Source organism: Bos taurus, chromosome 1 (genome assembly GCF_002263795.3).
Source record: "Bos taurus isolate L1 Dominette 01449 registration number 42190680 breed Hereford chromosome 1, ARS-UCD2.0, whole genome shotgun sequence".
Classification (NCBI taxonomy): domain Eukaryota; kingdom Metazoa; phylum Chordata; class Mammalia; order Artiodactyla; family Bovidae; genus Bos; species Bos taurus.
In genome coordinates, this window is record NC_037328.1 from 36,144,014 (window position 1) to 36,165,445 (window position 21,432).

At 37.2% G+C, this 21,432-nt stretch overlaps 2 protein-coding genes and 1 long non-coding RNA gene across 7 annotated transcripts in view; 2 read left to right on the plus strand and 1 right to left on the minus strand.

The window, feature by feature from the left end:
• Positions 1-6,204, plus strand: part of ZNF654 (zinc finger protein 654) — an 86,253-nt gene extending 80,049 nt beyond the window's left edge. For 2 of the 3 annotated variants that reach the window (XM_003585627.6, XM_059887642.1), the window contains one exon: positions 194-6,204. In XM_003585627.6, coding sequence (XP_003585675.3) covers positions 194-2,671 — 2,478 coding nt within the window. In that variant the 3' untranslated portion in view covers positions 2,672-6,204. The remainder of the gene's footprint in view (positions 1-193) is intronic. The other variant, XM_005201187.5, reaches the window with a different exon arrangement.
• The window catches only part of LOC104970809 (uncharacterized), a 91,418-nt gene extending 79,029 nt beyond the window's left edge, over positions 1-12,389 (minus strand). For both annotated transcript variants that reach the window (XR_009494800.1, XR_804123.3), the window contains exons 1-2: positions 12,302-12,389; positions 2,489-2,570 (exon numbers count right to left, since the gene is read on the minus strand). This is a non-coding gene — a long non-coding RNA (uncharacterized lncRNA). The remainder of the gene's footprint in view (positions 1-2,488; positions 2,571-12,301) is intronic.
• Positions 12,390-12,423: 34 nt separating this feature from the next.
• C1H3orf38 (chromosome 1 C3orf38 homolog) lies at positions 12,424-19,634 on the plus strand. 2 transcript variants are annotated; one of them, XM_005201179.5, is made up of 3 exons: positions 12,424-12,784; positions 15,781-16,019; positions 17,649-19,634. In XM_005201179.5, exons 1-3 carry the CDS (start codon positions 12,424-12,426, stop codon positions 18,219-18,221), a joined length of 1,173 nt encoding a protein of 390 aa, XP_005201236.1. In that variant the 3' UTR covers positions 18,222-19,634.
• Positions 19,635-21,432: the final 1,798 nt, after the last annotated feature.

Sequence of the window (21,432 nt, forward strand, 5' to 3'; positions counted from 1 at the left end):
TTCTCAAGTAAAATAAATAAAAATTTATTTATATATTAAAAAAGAGTAAACAAGGCTACCCATTGAAGAAAATTGCATGTTTAGAATGCTATGTTTGTTTATTCAGCTTTTGTTTCAGAGTTGTATTTTAAAAAGATAAACTAGTAAGTGTTGATTTTTTAGAAGGTATTCAGTGGTAATTTTTCTTTTACAGGTTGAAGAAGAAGGCTTACAAATTTGTGTTGAAATATGTGGTTGTGCTCTACAACTAGATCTTCATGATGATCCCAAAACTAAATGTCTAATTTATAAAACAATTGCACATTTTTTACCAAATGATTTGGAGATTCTCAGGATTTGTGCACTCTCGATATTTTTTCTTGAACGCTCCTTGGAAGCTTATCATACTGTTGAAGAGCTTTACAAACGTCCAGATGAAGAATACAATGAAGGCACAAGTAGTGTTCAAAATCGTGTTCGTTTTGAATTACTTCCAATTTTGAAAAAGGGATTGTTTTTTGATCCTGAATTCTGGAACTTCATAATGATTAAGAAAAACTGTGTAGCATTACTGAGTGATAAGTCAGCAGTTAGATTTCTAAATGAAAGTGCACTGGAAAATTCTGCAGGTAATGTAAAAAAGGCATTGGATCAGCACAGTTTAGAGGAAGGGCTTGACTCTCTTACAGATCAGAGCCCTGGAGAGCTTGATCCTGATGATATATCTGGAGTGCAACCAAAAGGCCCTATTAACGCAAAGAAAAACCTTACAGCTCTTAATGCTTCCAGAGTAGATCACAATGTCCCAAGGCATCGGTGTATGTTATGTAACAAGGAATTTCTAGGTGGTCACATTGTAAGGCATGCCCAGGCTCATCAGAAAAAGGGCAGTTTTTCATGTGTGATATGTGGCAGGAAATTTAGAAACAGAGGACTTATGCAGAAGCATTTAAAGAATCACGTTAAGAAAATACAGAGACAGCAAATTGCTGCAGCTCAGCAAGAGGATCAAGAAAATCCTGCTTTAGAAGAAATGAATTGTTCTGATACTTTCATTTCATTTGAAAATGGGAATTCTGATAATAAAGATTTGGAAGTAGAGACTATTACTGGTTCCAGTGACAGAAACAAAGACGTCATCCCTGCACATGTGGGTGAATTCACTGAAATTCCTGTAAATGTATCAGAAGATGTTATTGAAAACATTACTGAAAATGGCAGCCCTGATACTTCTTTAAATAATGTCTCAGAGCCATTACCTATCTGTGTGGATGACTATGAGGAGGAAGAAGATGAGGAAGGTGATTATGAAGAAGATGACTATGACCTGAATCAAGAAAGTTCAGTACTTCATAAAATCAATGGAGCTGTGTGCCATCCAAAAGACATATATGCAACAGATCAAGAAGGAAATTTTAAGTGCCCTGCTCTTGGCTGTGTCAGGATATTTAAAAGAATTGGATTTCTGAATAAGCATGCAAGGACTGTACATCCAACTGATTTAAATGTGCGGCAAACAGTAATGAAGTGGAGCAAAGGAAAATGCAAATTTTGTCAAAGGCAATTTGAAGATTCTCAACATTTTATAGATCACCTTAATAGACACAGCTATCCAAATGTGTATTTTTGTTTGCATTTTAATTGCAATGAATCATTTAAGCTGCCATTCCAACTTGCTCAGCACACAAAAAGTCACAGGATATTTCAAGCTCAGTGTAGTTTTCCAGAATGCCATGAGCTTTTTGAAGATCTTCCTCTGCTATATGAACATGAAGCTCAGCATTATTTAAGTAAAACACCAGAATCATCTGCACAACCAAGTGAAGCAATTCTTTGGGATGTTCTTACAGACTCAAAATCTAATCATCAGGAAAAAGACTCATCTGGTAATGAGAGACAGACTACTAGTCTGCCAGTTTCTACTAGCAAATCAAGGAAAGATATTACAGAACCAAAGACATGTATAGAAAGTATGGAAAAGAAAACAGACAGTTTAATTCAGAATGGAAATGAACATTCTGATGACACTGTTTCTGATACAAGCTTGACAGACCAAAAGATGCCTGACATAGAACCAAATTCTGAAAATAATTGTAGTATTAATGATTTAGTCAATGGACACAGTGGAATAGAGCAGACACCTTTAGTTTCATCAGATCCTGCTTTGAAAATTGATACAAATAGAATCAGGACAGAAAACGGTTCCATTTTACCCAGTGTTGTACCACAAGAACACAATACCCTGCCAGTATCTCAGGCACCTTCCAAACCAAATCCGACGAGCGAACACACTTCATATGGCTTAATTTTAACAAAGCCATATGTCAGACCATTGCCTCCCAGTTACCTTGATGAACGGTACCTTAGTATGCCAAAACGCAGAAAATTTCTGACTGATAGGGTAGATGCCTGTTCTGATCAAGATAACGTTTGTAAAAAATCAGTGAAAAGATTAAGATGTGGCAAATGCCTGACCACCTACTGTAATGCAGAAGCACTTGAGGCTCACCTTGCACAAAAGAAATGTCAGACCCTCTTTGGATTTGATTCAGATGATGAAAGTAAGTCTGCTGTCTTCTCAGTAGGTATATCTGTAGAAGTAGAAAATGCCATAAATCGTCATAAGGTTAAAAAAATTAACATTTGTATAACACAGATAATAAAGCACTACTCCATACGTTATTTCGTGTAATCCATATAACCACCATAAGGTTCTGTTCCTGTTTTATATATCAAGCAACTGACATTCACAAGTAATTTGCACAGGCATAGGCCTATGAACTTGTGGAAGCCAGAACTTAAACACAGTTTTTTCATACTTTTTGGATCATACATTTTAACTACCTGAGGCTTTTCTTCATTCTATGTTTTTATGTAATAAGAAATCTGAAGACAAACTAATTATGATGAAAATGTTTTTCATCTGCATGCCAGAATATAAAACAAGTGAAGCTGAGCCTCTATTACAAAAACAAAAATTTTTTTAAAACAAAATAATTGAAAAACTGAGCTAAAGAAGAACATACTTTTCTACTAATATTAATATTCTTTGAATGAGTAAGGGTATAAACAAACAGGAAATCTAACTTAGAATACTAGATGAACATCTATAAAATATGAATTAACAGACGTGTTCTGTTTTACAGGTGCCTGATAAAAATGTTTCAGAAAGATCTGTCGATCAAGCAGTAGTGTGCAAAATGCACTACAAGAAAATGCATCATCATTTTGCTATTTCCCTGATGGCCTTAATTTTAGAGCGATCTTGGATTACTAAAGATAAAGACAAAGCACATTTTCTAGAATGAACCCACAGAGGAGATGTGCTGGTTTAGACTCCAAAAGGGTTATTACAAAACTCCCAAAGTACCAGTTATCCAGAGAAACCACATTTTTTTTTTTAAAGAAGTTGATGATGATCAATAGCAGCATGTTCAGTTTCGCTTATGTGAGAAACATGTTCAGGCAACCAGTCAAAAAGAATAACCAGCTATGGCCTTACAGAAAGGGAAGAACTAACCCATTATATATATATATATAAAAGAAGGAGTGGTTTACAATAAACAATTTAAAGTATTCTACAAATAGGATTCTTGTCATGCGTAATCAGATTTTGTCCTTCTTTTGGATCAAACATGCTTTAAAGAACCATTTCTATTTGGTTTATTATTATTTAGAAACTGACAGAATAAAACTTACCACCATCCTAGCCATAAAAGATTGTAACTTGTTTCCAGAGGATTGATTAGGTCAGAGTTCAATGAATGACATGCCAGCATTGAAAATTAACAGGAGGCAAAACAATAGTGCTTTGCTAATGAGCTCTTGACAGAACCTTCCACTTTCCATTTTTATAATACCAATGAGCTGTAAGCAGCAGCCTCAATACTAGCGGTAACTCTGGGGAGAGATGGGAGGAATATAAGACCATTAAAGGCTGTCTTAGATGTCTTAGTTGAAAGAAAACACTGAATTGCAAATTTTTCAATGTGAATAATGGTATAAGCACACTGGGATATTTCTATTTGTATATAGAGTAGTGTTAGGACATTGCTTGATGATTCATAGTAAGGTCCTTTAGACATTAATGTGAGTTATCTAAGTACAGTCCTATGAAAATAACTGGCTGTAAAAAAAAAATACGCAGCCAAGAATCAGGTCAAGAATTCATTGGTTTTATTCAATTAGAGTTTATTCTAAAATAAGCCATATTACTCATGCTTTCTTATTTATTTCTGATAAATTTGGCCTGAATAGTGATTTTTATATATAAAAGGAAATATTTACACAAAAACTTGCACAGCAAGAACACAGTAAGATATATTGATGCATTTATTTTCTTTGATGACCAGTAATTTTCCTAAGGAAGATTTTAACTTAATAGCCAATAAATTGTTTAAAAAGTTTTTAAAAATACCCTCTCCGATGTGTTCCACTTATATAGTCTTTAAAAGAAGAAGCTTAAAGACTTCCTTTTACCTAATAGGGTATTAATCTATAGCAGGGGTAAAATGAACAAAAGCTGCAAAGGTAGATTCCTTAAAAACAGAGCTATTAACGTACAAATATGTCAACCAAATATTCCAGTTATTCCAGCTGGTATATTCTTGTTCAAAGTATATAATCTCATGAGACCCTACATTATAAATTTTTGGATATTAAAGCTTCTTAAATGAAGCCACTAAGGAAGTGAGACTTTTCTTCGTGGGCAGCATATTAAATTAGGATTTCCAGGTCATGGTAAACCAGATATCTAAAATAATGTCCCAATTTTATTATTTATCATAGGCATTTACTACTATGCAATTGATAGTCATCAGTCCATTTCAGTCAAATCAGGTTTTTGTTTTGTTATGTAGCCTATATTAGGCTATGGATTTTACATTTAAATAACATAAGATAAACAACTTGATCAGATTTTTATGTCTTTTAAGGTCAACTAAAGAAAAAAACCATTTTCCATGCTTCCTGATACTAAAATATAATACTTGAGTTCTATTTCGGTTCAGTCATGTAATAAAAAAGCCTGTTTGGAGACTAGTTCATATGGGCAATGAAGTTATTTTGAAATATTTCTGCTTTGTATCTTTTCCAGAAGTTTAAAATCACAGCTTAACATTTTATCACATTTTTAACTTTTTATTTTTTATAAGTTGTAACTATTGACATAAATCCATGTCTGCAAATTGTTTTCACTCATTCTGTAGTTCATACCAAAATATTTTAAACATATTCCACTTGTTATTTTTTTGTCTTTAATTTGAGGTTTTATTTCTACTTTTGTTTTACTAAGGGAAAACTTTCTGAAAGACTGAGATCAAATTGGTTTATACATCAAGGGATTGTTTTATAAAATTCTATTGGACCACACTGTTCTATTTCTAACCTCTTATCAAATAATTGCTATTGAAAGAATATGTGCATTTTCTTATGTATGCCTTATAAAACTTACATCATTTTGCTTTTACGAGGTGCATAAACTTCTAACACTTTTAATGTGGGATTCAGAAGACAAGGAAGCTTTCTTCTTTTTCCTCAAAATCTTCTCTTTTTCTTCTCTACTCCTTCTATTTTAAGGGTGTGTTTATCTTACATGGACCAGGTTTCAATCCTTCATTGTCAAATAAAAATTTCCATTGAAATATTAAATACTAGCTTTCTGCCATGTTTCAGTAAGGTCAAAAGAATAGCAAATCTGAAATTTTGCTGCTCAGATATTATGGAGAAGATAGAAAAGGAGACCCTTCGTGGACAAGGACACTGGTACTTTGGGCTTTAGCCATATTTTTTTTCTTTTAAACCACCAATTATATAATGAAAAGATAACTTATAACATCAAACTTGTGATTCTCTTCAAATCACACTTGAAAGTACAGCCGTACTCCTTTCATATTTGGTTCAAACTGTAGTATGGGTGGAAAAACCTAAAAAGAATGGTAGTGTTTATTTTTTAATTTATTTGGTACTGTAAAACACCTTTTCAGAATGACTAAATGCTGCATATGCATTTTGGAATTGTTAATATGTGAAAGGTATTACAGATTCAGCAAGAAAGGAAATTTGTGCTTCCTTGTTGAACATTAAATTATTTTACTTTGCATTTTATAAGAGTACAAATTAAAACTGAGCCATTGAACTGCAATAAATCAACAATAGTGTCTCATTTCAAGAAATTTTTTGTACTGTACATAGATTTGTTCAATAAAACATTGTCCTTGTTGGTAATGAAGTGTTCAGTTTTATGTAGCACATTACTTCAAAAGGAATTAGGCTTAAGGTAAATGTTAAATAAATTTATGCTTCATAAGAGAATGAGGTATTTCAGTTAATATTACTATATTCAGATTATTGAGTGATTTTAAAATACATGGAAAACAAAACTCTAAAAGTTTACACAAAATAGATATTTTTAGACATTGTTTAAACTAATGTCCATATGCAGGAATTACAAGTTGATAGAACACTGTTTACTAAAGTTATTTCAGGTAAGTAGTTTCAGTATGAAATAGTAGCCTCTGCAAACTTAGTACATGAAAGACAAATGTCAGAACTCTCCAGGACAGTGGATGGACTGATCTACATTGGTAATTCTTCAGAGATGAAGAGCCTCTGGTGGAACTTAAAGACTGTGAAGTCATTTTGAAATAAGATGTACATTATGATAATTGGTTCCTACAGAAGCACCTCATTGGGAACATGTTTAAGCCAGTAATCTGTACCTAAAAGGAGGTCCTTGGTCATGAGGGCTTCTACTCTTTTGGCTCACTAACAAAGGTAAACCTCCTATACTTTTTGCTATAATTTTCAACTTAAGTGAGAGCTGAAGTAGAAAGAGAAGCTCTTTGATGCGATGATAGCACTGCAAATGAAAGAATAGATATTCTGTTAATTATGGTGATTTGCAAATATTACAAATGTTATGCTTTGAAAAACACTATGAGAAAGTTATTAAAGCGTTCCAGAGCTGAGATCTAGGATTCACCATCTATGATTCATGGTCATATGATCTTAGATGATTAAATAAATGCATTGAGGTATTTAGATATAAAGTTACTGGGGTTATCTCAACTTCCTATTTTTTCTTTTCTGAATTTGAGGAATGCTGGGAAGCAATCGAATGTTAAATACATTTCCAAGGCAAATGAGTTAGATTGCTTTCATAGCATAAAATTCATACTGATTTCAAGAATCAACCGATAATGAAGCCAGAAATTTGGGCTGTATATCTACCCATACCGGAAATGGAGGCAATCCAGTATTACTTCGAATAAAAACTGAAAATGGGAGAGAGATCTATGCCTTATTTATGGGTAATGCAAATGGAGAAAAAATTACTGTGTACCAGCTTACTTTATGTATGTTACCTCTAATTGTTAACCCAAATACGGTTAGCAGCAGTGCTTTTTAGACACGAAGGCTCAGGAAGGTTAAGTAACCTGGCTAGTCACATAGCTAATAAATGCAGAGGTGAGAATGAAAAATCTGATGTTTCCTCCTAAAACCACGTCATGTAGTTTCCATTCTGCCATGCAGTTTTCCCTACAAATGTGGGGCACAAGTGGATCTGATAATATCCAAGTGGAAGAGGGTTAGACTTGCCTGAGGATCAGTGATTTCAGAGACAAGGATGAAGTCTGGTAGACATGGCTGCTTGATGTTTCATTCTCTACTAGCAGTGATTCTTAAAAGTGTGGTCCCCAGAACAGCAGCATTATCACCTGAGAACTTATTAGAAACGCTAAATTTGGGGGACTTCTCTGGCAGTGCAGTGGTTAGGAGTTGGCACTTTCACAGGATTCCGTAAATTACATTGTGCCCTGTCCCCAAGAAAATAGAAATGCTAAATTTTTGATCAGCTGAGGGACCAATCTGTCCTTAAGTCATCTAGGTGGGTTGGATACACACTAATGTTTGAAAACCACAGATCTAAATCAACAAGGTTCTTCATATTTCCCTAGCAGGTAAACTATTAAATGTATAGAGCCTTCTTAGAAACCCAATTTCCAGGGCATTTAAGGAAGTCACCTTTAATAGGTTTTAAACAACTACTGTTGAATGAATATTTTTACCAGATCTTATACCCCAAATCTGCTAATCTAGAAAACTTTTTTTTTCCCATGAAGTATTCAGTGAAACTACCAGAATGTAGTTAAATGAGAAAAGCTCAAAGATGTGAGATCAAATGTATTCAAATTCTAGCATGATAGCTTTAAGGCAACTAAGCCCATCCCACAGAGCTGAGACTTCCATGTCTGTTAAAAGGGGAGAGCCAATCTTCAAAGTTTAAGAATTAAGTGCCTGAAGGGCCTATTGCTGAGCCCTTCCTGTTACAATTTTACTGACTTTACTTTCTTTTCATGTTATGGCTCCTGTACTGTCCTTGTTCTAGCCAAAAACAGCCATGTTGTTCCATGCAGTTTTCACTGCTACTCCCTCTACCTGTACTTCTTTTCCTGCTTCACTCATTCTTTGCTTAATCTTCTTGAGCATCATTACACTCTCCAGAAAGCAGATCTCTCTTGATAGTTCTGGATTTCTCTATTGAAACCTATATCTCCCAGTCTTCCTCCTCTCAGTAGACAGCAGTTCCAGTTGCTCAAATCAAAACTTTCCAGTCATCTCTGACTTCATGTTTTCCACTCTCACCTGGACTATTAATCTTCTAGTTGAGTTCCCTGCCTTTCTGGCAGTCTGTTCTAGACAACAGCAGCCAAAACGATCCAGTCTGATTATAATCCTCCAATGGCTTTACAGTTCATTCATTTATTCAACAAATATTTATTGCATACTATGTGCCAGCCTGTTTATAGACAATAAAAAAAAAAAAATCCCTGAATCCCAGAACTCACATTCTACTTGGTGGGGGCGGGGGGTGGGTAGGTGCAAAAGTACAATATAAATGTTATAGAGAAAAGTAGGTAGAGAAGAATAAGTAAGCATGGCATTGTAGGTGGTGATTTTAAACAGGATGATAAGAGATGATGATAGCACTTTAGATAACTGCTGAGCAGGGGAAATAATGAAGTAAGGGAAAGACAGCCACTCGGACATCTGAGGGGATGAAGAATGTGCCAGGTAAGAGCAAAGGCTCTGAGGCAAGTACCTGCATGGTAAGTTTAAGACATAAAAAAACAAGAAAACCATTGTGACTAGTCTGAAGAGACTGAGAATAGGAAATACAGACTGAGGTAAAAGATTAAACCCAAAGTCTTTACAACGGGCTGTAAGACTCTAGACTGCACTATTTGATACAGTAGCCACTAGCTACAAGTAACTTAAAATTCAAATAAAATTTAAAATTCACTGACAGCTATACTAGCTGCCTTACAAAAGCTCAATGGCTATGTGTGGCTGGCTGACAGTTACTATATTAGCACAGATGCAAAATAGTTTCATCTTAGAAAGCACTTTTGGAGAGGTGGTTCTGTATCAGTGGTTCTAAACTGAGGGAATTTTGCACACCACCCCGCCCCCCACCCCAAGGAAATATTTGAGGAAGGAGATATTTTGGCAGCCCAACTAGTGGAGAAGGTGCTACTGGCATCCATTGGGTAGAGGTCAGGGATGCAGTTGGGCATCCTATAATGCACAGGACAGACCCACAAAAAAGAATTATCCTGCCCAAAATGTTAACAATGCCTCTGTTGAGAAACCCTGCTCTAGATCAATCTTGACTACAGCTCTAACCTCACTTCTTACCGCCTTCTCTTTGCACAAGCTGCTCCAGCCTCCTGGCCTCCTTCCTATATGCCAAGCATTCTGTTCTTTCCTCAGAACCTGTATTGCTGCTTTTTCCTAGAACACTCTTCTGTGGTTCAGTCTCTCTTACTTTTTTCAGATTTTCCTTCAGTGTCACTTAAAGAAGCCTTTCATCACAGCCTGTATATACTATCAACATCCTCTCCTCCATCCCTCTGACTTCTCGCCATAGAATTTCCTGGCATTATTACATTTCTGTCTCTTACTAAAATGCAAGCTCCAACAGGACTGGAAAAGGTCAGTTTTCATTCCAATCCCAAAGAAAGGCAATGCCAAAGAATGTTCAAACTACCGCACAATTGCACTCATCTCACATGCTAGTAAAGTAATGCTCAAAATTCTCCAAGCCAGGCTTCAGCAATACGTGAACCTAGAACTTGCAGATGTTCAAGCTGGTTTAGAAAACGCAGAGGAACCAGAGATCAAATTTCCAACATCCGCTGGATCATAGAAAAAGCAAGAGAGTTCCAGAAAAACATCTATTGCTACTTTACTGACTATACTAAAGGCTTTGATTGTGTGGATCACAATAAACTGTGGAAAATTCTGAAAGATGGGAATACAAGACCACCTGACCTGCCTCTTGAGAAACCTGTATGCAGGTCAGGAAGCAACAGTTAGAACTGGACATGACTGGTTCCAAATAGGAAAAGGAGTTCATCAAGGCTGTATATTGTCACCCTGCTTATTTCCCTTATATGCGGAGCACATCATGAGAAACGCTGGGCTGGAAGAAGCACAAGCTGGAATCAAGATTGCTGAGAGAAATATTAACCTCAGATATGCAGATGACACCACCCTTATGGCAGAAAGTGAAGAGGAACTCAAAAGCCTCTTGATGAAAGTGAAAGAGAGTGAAAAAGTTGGCTTAAAGCTCAACATTCAGAAAACGAAGATCATGGCATCCGGTCCCATCACTTTATGGCAAATAGATGGGGAAACAGTGGCTGACTATTTTTGGGGCTCCAAAATCACTGCAGATGGTGATTGCAGCCATGAAATTAAAAGACGCTTACTCCTTGGAAGGAAAGTTATGACCAACCTAGACAGCATATTAAAAAGAGACATTACTTTGCCAACAAAGGTCCGTCTAGTCAAGGCTATGGTTTTTCCAGTAGTCATGTATGGGTGTGAGAGTTGGACTATCAAGAAAGCTGAGCGCCGAAGAATTGATGCTTTTGAAGTGTGGTGTTGGAGAAGACTCTTGAGAGTCCCTTGGACTGCAAGGAGATCCAACCAGTCCATCCTAAAGGAGATCAGTCCTGGGTGTTCATTGGAAGGACTGATGTTGAGGCTCAAACTCCAATACTTTGGCCACCTCACGTGAAGAGCTAACTCATTGGAAAAGACCCTGATGCTGGGAAAGATTGAGAGCAGGAGGAGAAGGGGACGACAGAGAATGAAATGGCTGGATGGCATCATTCACTTGATGGACATGGGTTTGGGTGGACTGCGGGAGTCAGTGATGGACAGGGAGGCCTGGCGTGCTGCGGTTCATGGGGTCGCAAAGATTCAGACACGACTGAGCGACTGAACTGAACTGAAAAGACCTATAATTGTTCCCAGCATAAAGAACAGTGCCTGGCAAGTTAAAGTGAGCGAGTAATGCTCAGTAAATATGTTAAACACACACACACTTTGGGCATGTCTTTCATGTGGCTCCGCACCAGTATCATGAGCACTTATCTCTTTATTTGCAACACTCCCAAAGGCTTCTCGGAGAAGAGTATGTGTCATTTCTCATGGTAGGCGATCAACGCTTAATGAAAAACGAAGAATTGGTATCTGATAACTAAAATGTACCCTAAATGACATCCACTGGCAAGTCATCTGGATATGCAAGTGTGCACATTTTAGCTACTAACTGGCAATAATCTAATTAATGTTAATAAATCTAAACGGTGGCTAAAACAACGGAAGGAGACAGAAGCCAGTGACAGTGCATTTAAGCCTCTCGTAAATGTTGACACTAACATTTGTAAATTAGTAAATGATGAACTAATACATACTGGGCTCTTTCTAGGCGCTACGGTTCTTCACCCTCCTCCCCCGTTCCAACAACCCCATCAGGTAGGTATCTCTACTGTATCTATTTCAAGAAAGAAAACTGGGAGACCAAAGAGCTTGCTCAAGGTCACAGTTAATAAATGACGGAATAAAATTCTGGCAATCTGGTTTTCAGAGTCCCCAACATTAAACCATTCCCGATAATGCCTCGACTAAAGCCAAGCCGGCGAGGATCAGAAGAGAAGCAATAGCAGACCCCAGCTTGTTGGCGAGTGAAGCTGAAAGGCGGACAGGCGTGGCATAGGGTAGGTGATTTTCTTCCTAAACTTTTCCGAGTACAACGTTAAACAACGCCAGATTGTTTCAACACACAACTATGTAACTTAAGAATATAAAACTTCAGGTGTACCACCCAATTCTGAAGTAGCCACAGACAACTTTTGAGCGCTGCCGAGGGGCCAGCCCCGCGGGCGGGGAAGAGACGCCTCCATTGGTCGGCCCCGCTGCATCTCGGGAGCTCGCCTTGCGCGGGGGCCGACGCCAGCTTTCCACGCACCTGTACTGCGCAGGCCTCCCAGGAGCTCTTTTGGAGGCGTGACTCCTGAGGAATTGAGGGTTTCGTTTTATCTTGTGGAAGGCCGGCGTTCCGGTGTAAACGCGGAGCTTCCCTAAAGTGAGATGCGAGATACTTCTCTCAGTTCCCAGCAGCCCGGAACCACCGATCGGAGCACCGAGTTTCCTGAGTGCCCTCATTTACTACGACTTCCGCCCACGGGTCTGGAATACCCGAGGCTCTTTAGCGGTGAACGGCCGGAAAGGCACTTCCGGTATCTGTTGCCAAGGCGCCGGCCCGCTGGGCCTAAGGAAGCGACATTGTTGGCGGCGTCCTCTCCCCCCATTCTGGGGGTCGAGATGACGGGGCTCAGCTACACGGAGATGGAGGGCTGTCGTAACCTGCTCAGCCTATTGGACAACGATGAGATCATGGCCCTCTGCGACACCATCACCAACCGTCTGGTGCAGCCTGAGGACCGCCAAGGTAAGGGTAGACCCCACCCCCCAACCCCCAAAGGGTGGCCATCTCTCCTCTGGCCTCGCTCGGCCCACAGCTTGCCGGAGTGTGTGAGTGGAGGCCGTGGTAGGTCTCGCTCACGGCCGGTCCGCGACTGCACTTGGACGGAACCCCCGGGAATCGTGGCCAGTATAGCTGCTGTGTTGCCTCGTAGCCATCCATGGCTCATCCCCGCCTCGCCAAGCACTGGGGGAAATGGTGGGCTGAAAATGGCGCTGCTTTCCAGGTTTTAATCCTTTAAATGTTATGGGCAAATGCTGCTTGTTTCGTTTCGAAAATTCAAGGTACGTGAATAGTGATTTTTTAAAAGAAATTTCGGGAAGTCGGGTGTTCTCCTTTTTCAGTTTCGATCAGGGGAGGAGTATCAGCTGCTGCTTATTTTCTTGAGCTTGGGGAGGATATCAAAAACACTATCAGTCTGCTGCTTTATGAGCTTAAAACAACTGCTGTGATAAAAGAGCAGTAGACGGTTTGAATCTAAGTCTCTTTTTGGATCCAAATTTTTTCAGAGATGATTCTGTGTACTAGGACTACATTCAGAACCAAATAAACATTTCGATAGAGTAGATTTCATGGATTACAAATATTGTTTGGTTGTAATGTAATGAGTAGCTTGAACGTTAAGCCTTTATCATTTTGTATATTACCTGACCAGTTTTATTTTAAATTTGCTGAAATTTACTTTAAAATGGGAAAATTTCTGACTCCTATATTGCTTATGACTTAAGTATCAGAGTCTGCCTCTTAAAATTGCCTTTCTCTTTTAAGACCTTTTACGTTTTCGCCGTTTAAGATCATTCATTTGAAAGTGAACCATGAACACCAAATGAATTTCTAAGACGTTAGACTGAAAATAATTTTAGAATTAATGTAGTTCTTTGGCATTTATGTATTTTACATGGTAATCACCTTCTAACACTATTGATGAATAGATTAAAATATAATTGATGGTGGATCTAAAAGCAAACAAGAAATGAAACTACCTCATACAAAAATGTTAGGTTGATGTGAAGAATCATTTCTGGGGTGGTGGAAGGGGCGGGGAGAGCATAAGAAAAGATAGTCAACATCTTTAGAAAGAAATGAAATAAAATCCGAAAATATATGGTCTCTTTTATATGTACCAAATTTCCAAAAACTAAACATATAAACTTCAAGTATTGTTTATCTTGTGAAGTAAGTCTTTGACAACTACTGGGGAGTGTAAATTGGAACTACTACTTTGGAAAACAAGTTTGATATTATCTCCTAAAATGGAAGATTGCTTACCCGAGTGTTTCAAACTTAAATGTGCCCATGAATCTCTCAGGGATTTTGTTAAAATGCAGGTTCTGATTCAGTAGTTTTGGAGCAGGCCCAGAAATTCTACCTTTGTAACAGGTTCCAGGTGATGATCATTCTCCTTGCCCTTCTGGGCTGGGAGACATTAGTGTACTGGGTAGTTTCATTTCTTGTTTGCTTTTAGATCCACCATCAATTATATTCAGCATTTTAATCTATTACAGTTCTAGTCAAATTCACCAATAGTGTGGGAATGTTCAAAGCAATAGTGTTTGTATTTGGATACACATAATAAGTCTATAAAACAAAAGTAAATGCCTTGTGGCATAGTCTGTAATTACCTTGGGTAGAGTACTGGAAATCAGTTGACTACAGCTGTGTTTATCCACATAGCTTAATCTCAGAAACAATAAAATTAAAATTACAGTAATATAGTGATGGATTAGGTTTATAGACCATTCAAAGAAATACCAAACTATATTCTGTAGGGATACATGGTTGCGTTGTACTACTATAAAGAAAATTGAGGGAATTCCCTGGTGGTCCAGTGGTTAGGACTCTGTGCTTCCACAGCTGGAGGTCTGGATTCAATTCCTGGAATTCCTGGTCGAAGGACAAAGATCCCACAAGCCCCGAGGGGCAGCCAAAAAGAACGAAAATCGAGGAAATGATAAATAGCAGTTAGGAGAGTATCTACGTGTAAGGTAAAGAGAGAGAGGGAATAGCATTATGTAGGGAAAGGTAAAGTGAGGACCTCAAAGATACTAATTATTCCTATGTCTTAAGCTGTGTCGTGTGTATATAGGAGTTCATTTTATTGCCATTCTGTATACTTCATACGGGCTCCCCTGATAACTCAGTTGATAAAGAATCCACCTGCAGTGCAGGAGACCCGGTTCAGTTTCTGGGTTGGGAAGATCCCCTGGAGAAGGGATAAGCTACCCACTCCAGTATTCTTGGACTTCCCTTGTGGCTCAACTGGTAAAGAGTCCGCCTGCAATGCCGGAGACCTGGGTTCCGTCCCTGGGTCAGGAAGATCCCATGGAGAAGGGAAGGGCTACCCACTCCAGTATTCTGACCTGGAGAATTCCATGGACTGTATAATCCCATGGGTCACAAAGAGTCGGACACGACTGAGTGACTTTCACTACTTTCATACCTCACACATATAAAAATAATGTTTAGTCTGTTTAACAGAAATTCTCTAAAAAAAAAGAGACGGTCTTGGCTCTGCCACTTCTTACAGGTATGATGATTGATGCCTTATGTATCCCTGACTTTCATTATTTGTAGAGTAAGGAGATTGAACTGAAAAGAATTGTAATTTTGTCTGTTTTTAGAGATTGTAAATGAATGTAGGTCTATTGACCTTATTAGAAAGAATTTTTTTTTCTCTTCAGTTTTTTTCTTAAAATACAACTATTCCTTAAAATGCTTAAATTCACAATATCTTACGAGAAGTAAAAGGAAGGAGGAATTTTAGGTAGGGAAATTTATAGAGAAATTTTTTTTAAAACCCAAAACCTGACAACCAGGTTTTTAAAAATGATAACCATCTCATACAAAAGCAATAATGCCATGAGAAGAGTTTATAAAATATCATTTGATAGTGTTTCTGCTAACCCTGGACAAATTTACAAGTGACTCATGATTTTCTGCTAATCTTTACAATTTTCTTTTAGATGCCATTCGTGCAATATTAGTCTACAGTCAAAGTGTAGAAGAACTTTTGAGGCGAAGAAAAGTCCACCGAGAAATCATATTTAAGTACTTGGCAACACAGGGTGTTATTATACCTCCAGCTACTGAAAAACACAATCTTATTCAGCATGCAAAGGATTACTGGAAAAAGCAGTTACAACCAAAATTGAAGGAAACACCAGAGCCAGTTAAGACAGAGGACATTAGACTCTCTGAACAGGTAAAACAGATTTCATAGTAATATCCTAAACCATAGTTTTGTGTAAGAATCTTTAGCTAATCATAGATCTGGGGTGACATGGTTAATTAATGTTTATTTTTTATAATTTTAGCTTTATGTCTTTTGCATCCTAAAGAAAGAGCAGTAAAGCACCAAAGACAAAGTATTTTAAAAAATTGTCTTTATTGAAGGATAATTGCTTTACAGAATTTTGTTGTTTTCTGTCAAACTTGAACATGAATCAGCCATAGATATACATATATCCCCTACCTTTTGAACCTTTTTTTTTTTTTTATATTTAGTAATGTATATGTGGTATTTTGTTGATTTGTGAGGGAAAAATGTTTTGCAGCCCTTTATCAAATGGAGACTTGATTTTTAAAGACAGTAGATAGACTGCATGCATGCATGCTAAGTCACTTCAGTCGTGATCCTATGACTAGCCCACCAGGCTCCTCTGTCCAAAGAATCCTCCAGACAAGAATACTGGAGTGGGTTGCCATGCCCCTTTCCAAGATAGACTGCAGGGTCAATTTAATTTTAATTTAGCTTCTGGTTCTCTAATTTTTTTTTCTCCTTCTTTAAAAGAATGCTGTTGTAAGCCCTTTCTTATTTTGAAGACTTTCTTTGGCATTAAATTGCATAAATGAAAGAAATTTTTGTTATTTATAAAAAAAAGTCCATTTTAGTAACTTCCTCCAACTGACATTGGCTGTTTGTATTTCTTTGTATTTCTACTGTGCATTTTAAATACTGTGTGAATATTTAAATACCTATTGACCCTTTAGATAACTTGAAGTTTTTAAACTACACACTTACATTAAATTAAGTGAGAGATGTTTGCCTTCACAGTAGGAAAGGATCTTCTAGGGCTTCCTTAATGTACTGAAAAGAGTGTTAACTTTGAAATCATATAGATGTGACTTCAAATTAGGGGGCCTTGTTTTCTTTATAAAACAGGCATAACAATAAATCCGTGTCATAAGACTTGTGAAGATAGAAGGAAATAGCACTTAAGTGCCAAGCAGTGCCCAGTACATTTAGTAGGAGCATGTGCCCAGTAAATATAAGATCTTAAACATCTGGGTGAAGTACTCTGCTCTGGAATACATGGTGACTAGAATGGTAGTCTATCAGGTGTATTTTTACAGTATTTCCTTTGGAAAACATACTTCCTGTGTATGAAATTAATCCCAATCATAGAAAATAATGTATTTCAATCAAATTTAGAGGTGTCTTTTAAAGACTGGTTTTATTATAAACTTTGCTGCATATGAAATATACCACAGTAGGTGTATTCATTTAAAGCAGTTTGAAAGTTTTGACAGGTAACATACCTGTGATTCACTGCCACAATCAAGAGAAAATGCTTATGTAAATCATTATTATTGACTTAATTTATGCTGATATTTTAAGAGACTTGGTTGAATCTTAATTTCTTAGAAGTGTCAGAAGTTTAAACTGAGAGTTTCTTAAATGGCCTCCCTGTTTTGAGAAAGAATGTACTATCATTGAGTTCATAGGTGGTTCATTTCCTTTCTGCTACAACTAGTACATGAAAACTTGACTCTGAAATAGCCTAGATAGAAAATAAGTATGAGAATTAACCTTGGTTTTATCAATCAGCAGGAGAAAGAAGAAAAAAACGCCGAAAAGGTTGATTTTCGTCGATTAGGTGAAGAATTCTGTCAGTGGTTCTTTGAACTTCTGAATTCTCAGAATCCTCTTCTGGGACCACCTCAAGATGAATGGGGGCCACAGCACTTCTGGCACGATGTCAAGCTTAGGTTTTATTACAACACATCTGAACAAAATGTGATAGACTACCATGGAGCAGAAATTGTGAGCCTTCGTCTGCTGTCACTAGTGAAAGAGGAGTATCTTTTTCTCAGTCCCAACCTAGATTCCCATGGACTAAAATATGCTGCTTCTCCCCATGGTCTTGTTATGGTTGGAGTTGCTGGGACTGTCCACCGAGGAAACACTTGTTTGGGCATTTTTGAACAAATTTTTGGACTCATCCGCTGCCCTTTCGTGGAGAATACTTGGAAAATCAAATTTATCAACCTGAGAATTATAGGAGAGAGTTCCCTTGCTCCTGGAAGATTAATGAAACCGGCTATTACATTTGAACCAAGTGACCTAGAAGCCTTTTATAATGTAAACACTTTATGTGGTCCCGTGAAGTACAACTCCATGTAAGGCAGGCACTGGACAGTGGGATTGGAGACCAAGATTCATCTAGTGGAAGTTAGGCACTGTTGACCAAAAGAGAACTAATTTTACCTAGCCCTTAAAGCACTGAGTACACTGTCAGTCTGAAAAAATCTTCTATACAGAAATTCATCCAAATACTACATCAGCAATGTCTAAGTGATTTCATGTTGGGGGGTTGACAAATTTTAGTTGAAATGTCTTTCTTGACTACAAGCTAACATAGTATGTGAACACTTGCCTCTTTTCTACTTGAGTTGCAGCAAATATTCTGAAAATTTCACAGAATTCGTCAAATAAATCCCACTTGAGATGTTGTAACTAACAATGTGCCTTCGAAACCAGTTAATATTGTCACTTAGTGGGTATTCTGCTGCTATCTGTACTTTTCATGTGGGGAAAAAATTAATAGTGTTCAAGGCTTCCCCTTTAAGTTTTTCAGTTACTTTTGTCTAAATCTAAGTAATTTTACAAATGCATCTTATGACAGTATTGCTTTAAAAAGAAGTACATATATTAGAGATGTTTAAAGTCAGGGGTTATTTTAGAAATTTGAATGACATTCTCATAGTAAAAGTACAGAAATTTAGCTGGTGGAGAAAAATTTAATTTGCTTTTTAAAATATTTAACGAACGTTTTTCAGAGTTATCTATTGTCCAAGCTAAATATCTTATAATATGCAACGTTTTGTGAAGTATTTTGGGTAATAAGTGCTGTTCTTAAAACAGAATTTTTTCTTTAAGCTTTCAGCTAACAGTTTTATAGAGCATTTATTATACTGTTGAAATTTTTTAAAAGGTATATCCAGTTTCTAATTTAAATGAATTTTTTCTCTTGAATGATCTTAGGTGACCAATACCCCACATTAAACATATAGTGAAATATATTCCCACATCATAAAATTATTAGGATTTTTTCACTTCTAATTTGTTTTACTGGATTTGAGTTACAAGATTAGATTGCCAGATTACACAGTTGCTTTCAAGTTAAAATTCCTTATCACCCAGCAGCTGCTTGCTGAATCTGAATTTATTTAATAATTTTAATTTGCAGAAATGTCATTTGGAAAAAAATTCAGCTGGGAAATGTTGTGATGAGGTACTTGTACATATTAATTTTTTAACTTTAACTCAGCTCATGATCATCTAGGGTGACTTACAAAATTTTGGAAACAGGAGGAAAAGAATGATCTTTGTAATTTTTTTTTTAGCGCCATGCCTCTTAGGAAGAGTACAAATTCATACATCCCCAAATAAGAACTTAATAAAGGAGGGAAATCCCTTTAGTCTGCTGTAAGAATAGTGCTTTGTTTAGGTTTTTTTTTTTGTACTTTAAGTTTGAAGTATCATTTTAACATGTAATTGATAGATATCCTTAGTAAAGGATAAAATTTAAAATTATTCACGTATTCTTTGTTCTATTGCTGTCAAATACTGTAGAAATAATACCAAAGGAAGATGCTCAGGATGGGCAGAAATTACCTGTAGGTATGTTCAGTATTGAATTTTTGAATGTGTAATGTTCAAGTTAGGTTGCAATCTGCATGTCCCTTCAGTCACCCTTTAAAAATGTGAAATCTTTCTGATACACTAAATGAGAATTCCCCTGGAGAAGGAAATGGTAACTCCAGTATTCTTGCCTGGAACATCCCATGGACAAACAGGGCTACTGTTCATGGAGTCACACAGAATTGGACACAACTGAGTGACTAAGCATAATTAGAGCTATATTTTATTTCCTTTGAATCCCCACAGCTGGCTACACAGTGGGACCTAATGTCCAAGTGAATGGGTGAATGAATGAGTAAAAGACATTTAACCTACTGTATAAAAGACTTTTTTTGCATCTAGATTTTGTCTTTGGTTCTAGTCATTAGTGGTGGTCTTGGGGTTATATAATCTGTTGGAATTTAATATGTGGATGCACAAACTTTTAGGCCCCAAATTAGGATAAAATTTTAACTTCCCATTAAAATTTACTGACATAAAGGTCAGAGTAGGATATACTGGAGGGCCCTAAGATGGCTTGGAGAAGAAAATGGCAACCCACTCCAGTATTCTTGCCTGGAGAATTCCATGAGCAGAGGAGCCTGTCTAGCTACAGTCCATGGGGTCGCAAGAGTTGGACATGACTTAGTGACTAAACCACCACCACCAGCAAGATGCCTAGAAACAGTTTTGGGGAAGTGTGTATTTCTGTTCTGAGAAAGATCTAGAGGAATTGAAATTTGTTCATGACACTTAAAGCTTGGCCAGGCCTTTGAGAACATCTAAAAGTGCACTTAATTCATAGTCATTCAGTGGTCAAACCAGGGGATACCTGGTCTGTTTACTGGAGGCTGATTTGCTGTAGCTGACAGTGACACATCAATATCCTTTTTTGTTAAAATGAAAACGTATTTGTTGTATTTGGATGTTTTACTAGTATCTAAAATACCAAAAAACATATTTCATGTGTCTTACTAAAATATCAAGTAATAGAAAAAACCCTCTCTAGTTTTATTAAATCAACTTGAAAATGGCAAACACAGGAAAACATTCTTGGGCTATCAGAAAGGCAACATTTTCATGCCAAAGGAAGACTAGTTAGTTAAGCCCAGTTAGTGTAGTAGCACTCCAGAAAAGGACTGAAAGAATAATGGTATAACTAAATAAAAAAGATAATCAGAAACATTGGATTTTAGCAAAAAGCTCTTATGGCTTAAAAAGTCATAAAAATGAGTGAAAACCGTTTCTCAGCATCTATTTTAGATGCCCCCCCCTTTTTTGTTTTCTAATTTTATTTTATTTTTAAACTACATAATTGTATTAGTTTTGCCAAATATCAAAATGAATCCGCCACAGGTATACATGTGTTCCCCATCCCGAACCCTCCTCCCTCCTCCCTCCCCATACCATCCCTCTGGGCCGTCCCAGTGCACCAGCCCCAAGCATCCAGCATTGTGCATCGAACCTGGACTGGCAACTCGTTTCCTACATGATATTTTACATGTTTCATTGCCATTCTCCCAAATCTTCCCACCCTCTCCCTCTCCCACAGAACCCATAAGACTGTTCTATACATCAGTGTCTCTTTTGCTGTCTCGTACACCGGGTTATTGTTACCATCTTTCTAAATACCATATATATGCGTTAGTATACTGTATTTATGTTTTTCCTTCTGGCTTACTTCACTCTGTATAATAGGCTCCAGTTTCAT

Bases quoted from the DNA above. Each gene is read 5' to 3' on its own strand.
- C1H3orf38 (XM_005201179.5), top strand. From the start codon at position 12,424: ATGCGAGATACTTCTCTCAGTTCCCAGCAGCCCGGAACCACCGATCGG. The intron at 12,785-15,780 runs GTAAGGGTAGAC...ATTTTCTTTTAG, and splicing joins GCAGCCTGAGGACCGCCAAG to ATGCCATTCGTGCAATATTA. The intron at 16,020-17,648 runs GTAAAACAGATT...ATCAATCAGCAG, and splicing joins ACATTAGACTCTCTGAACAG to GAGAAAGAAGAAAAAAACGC.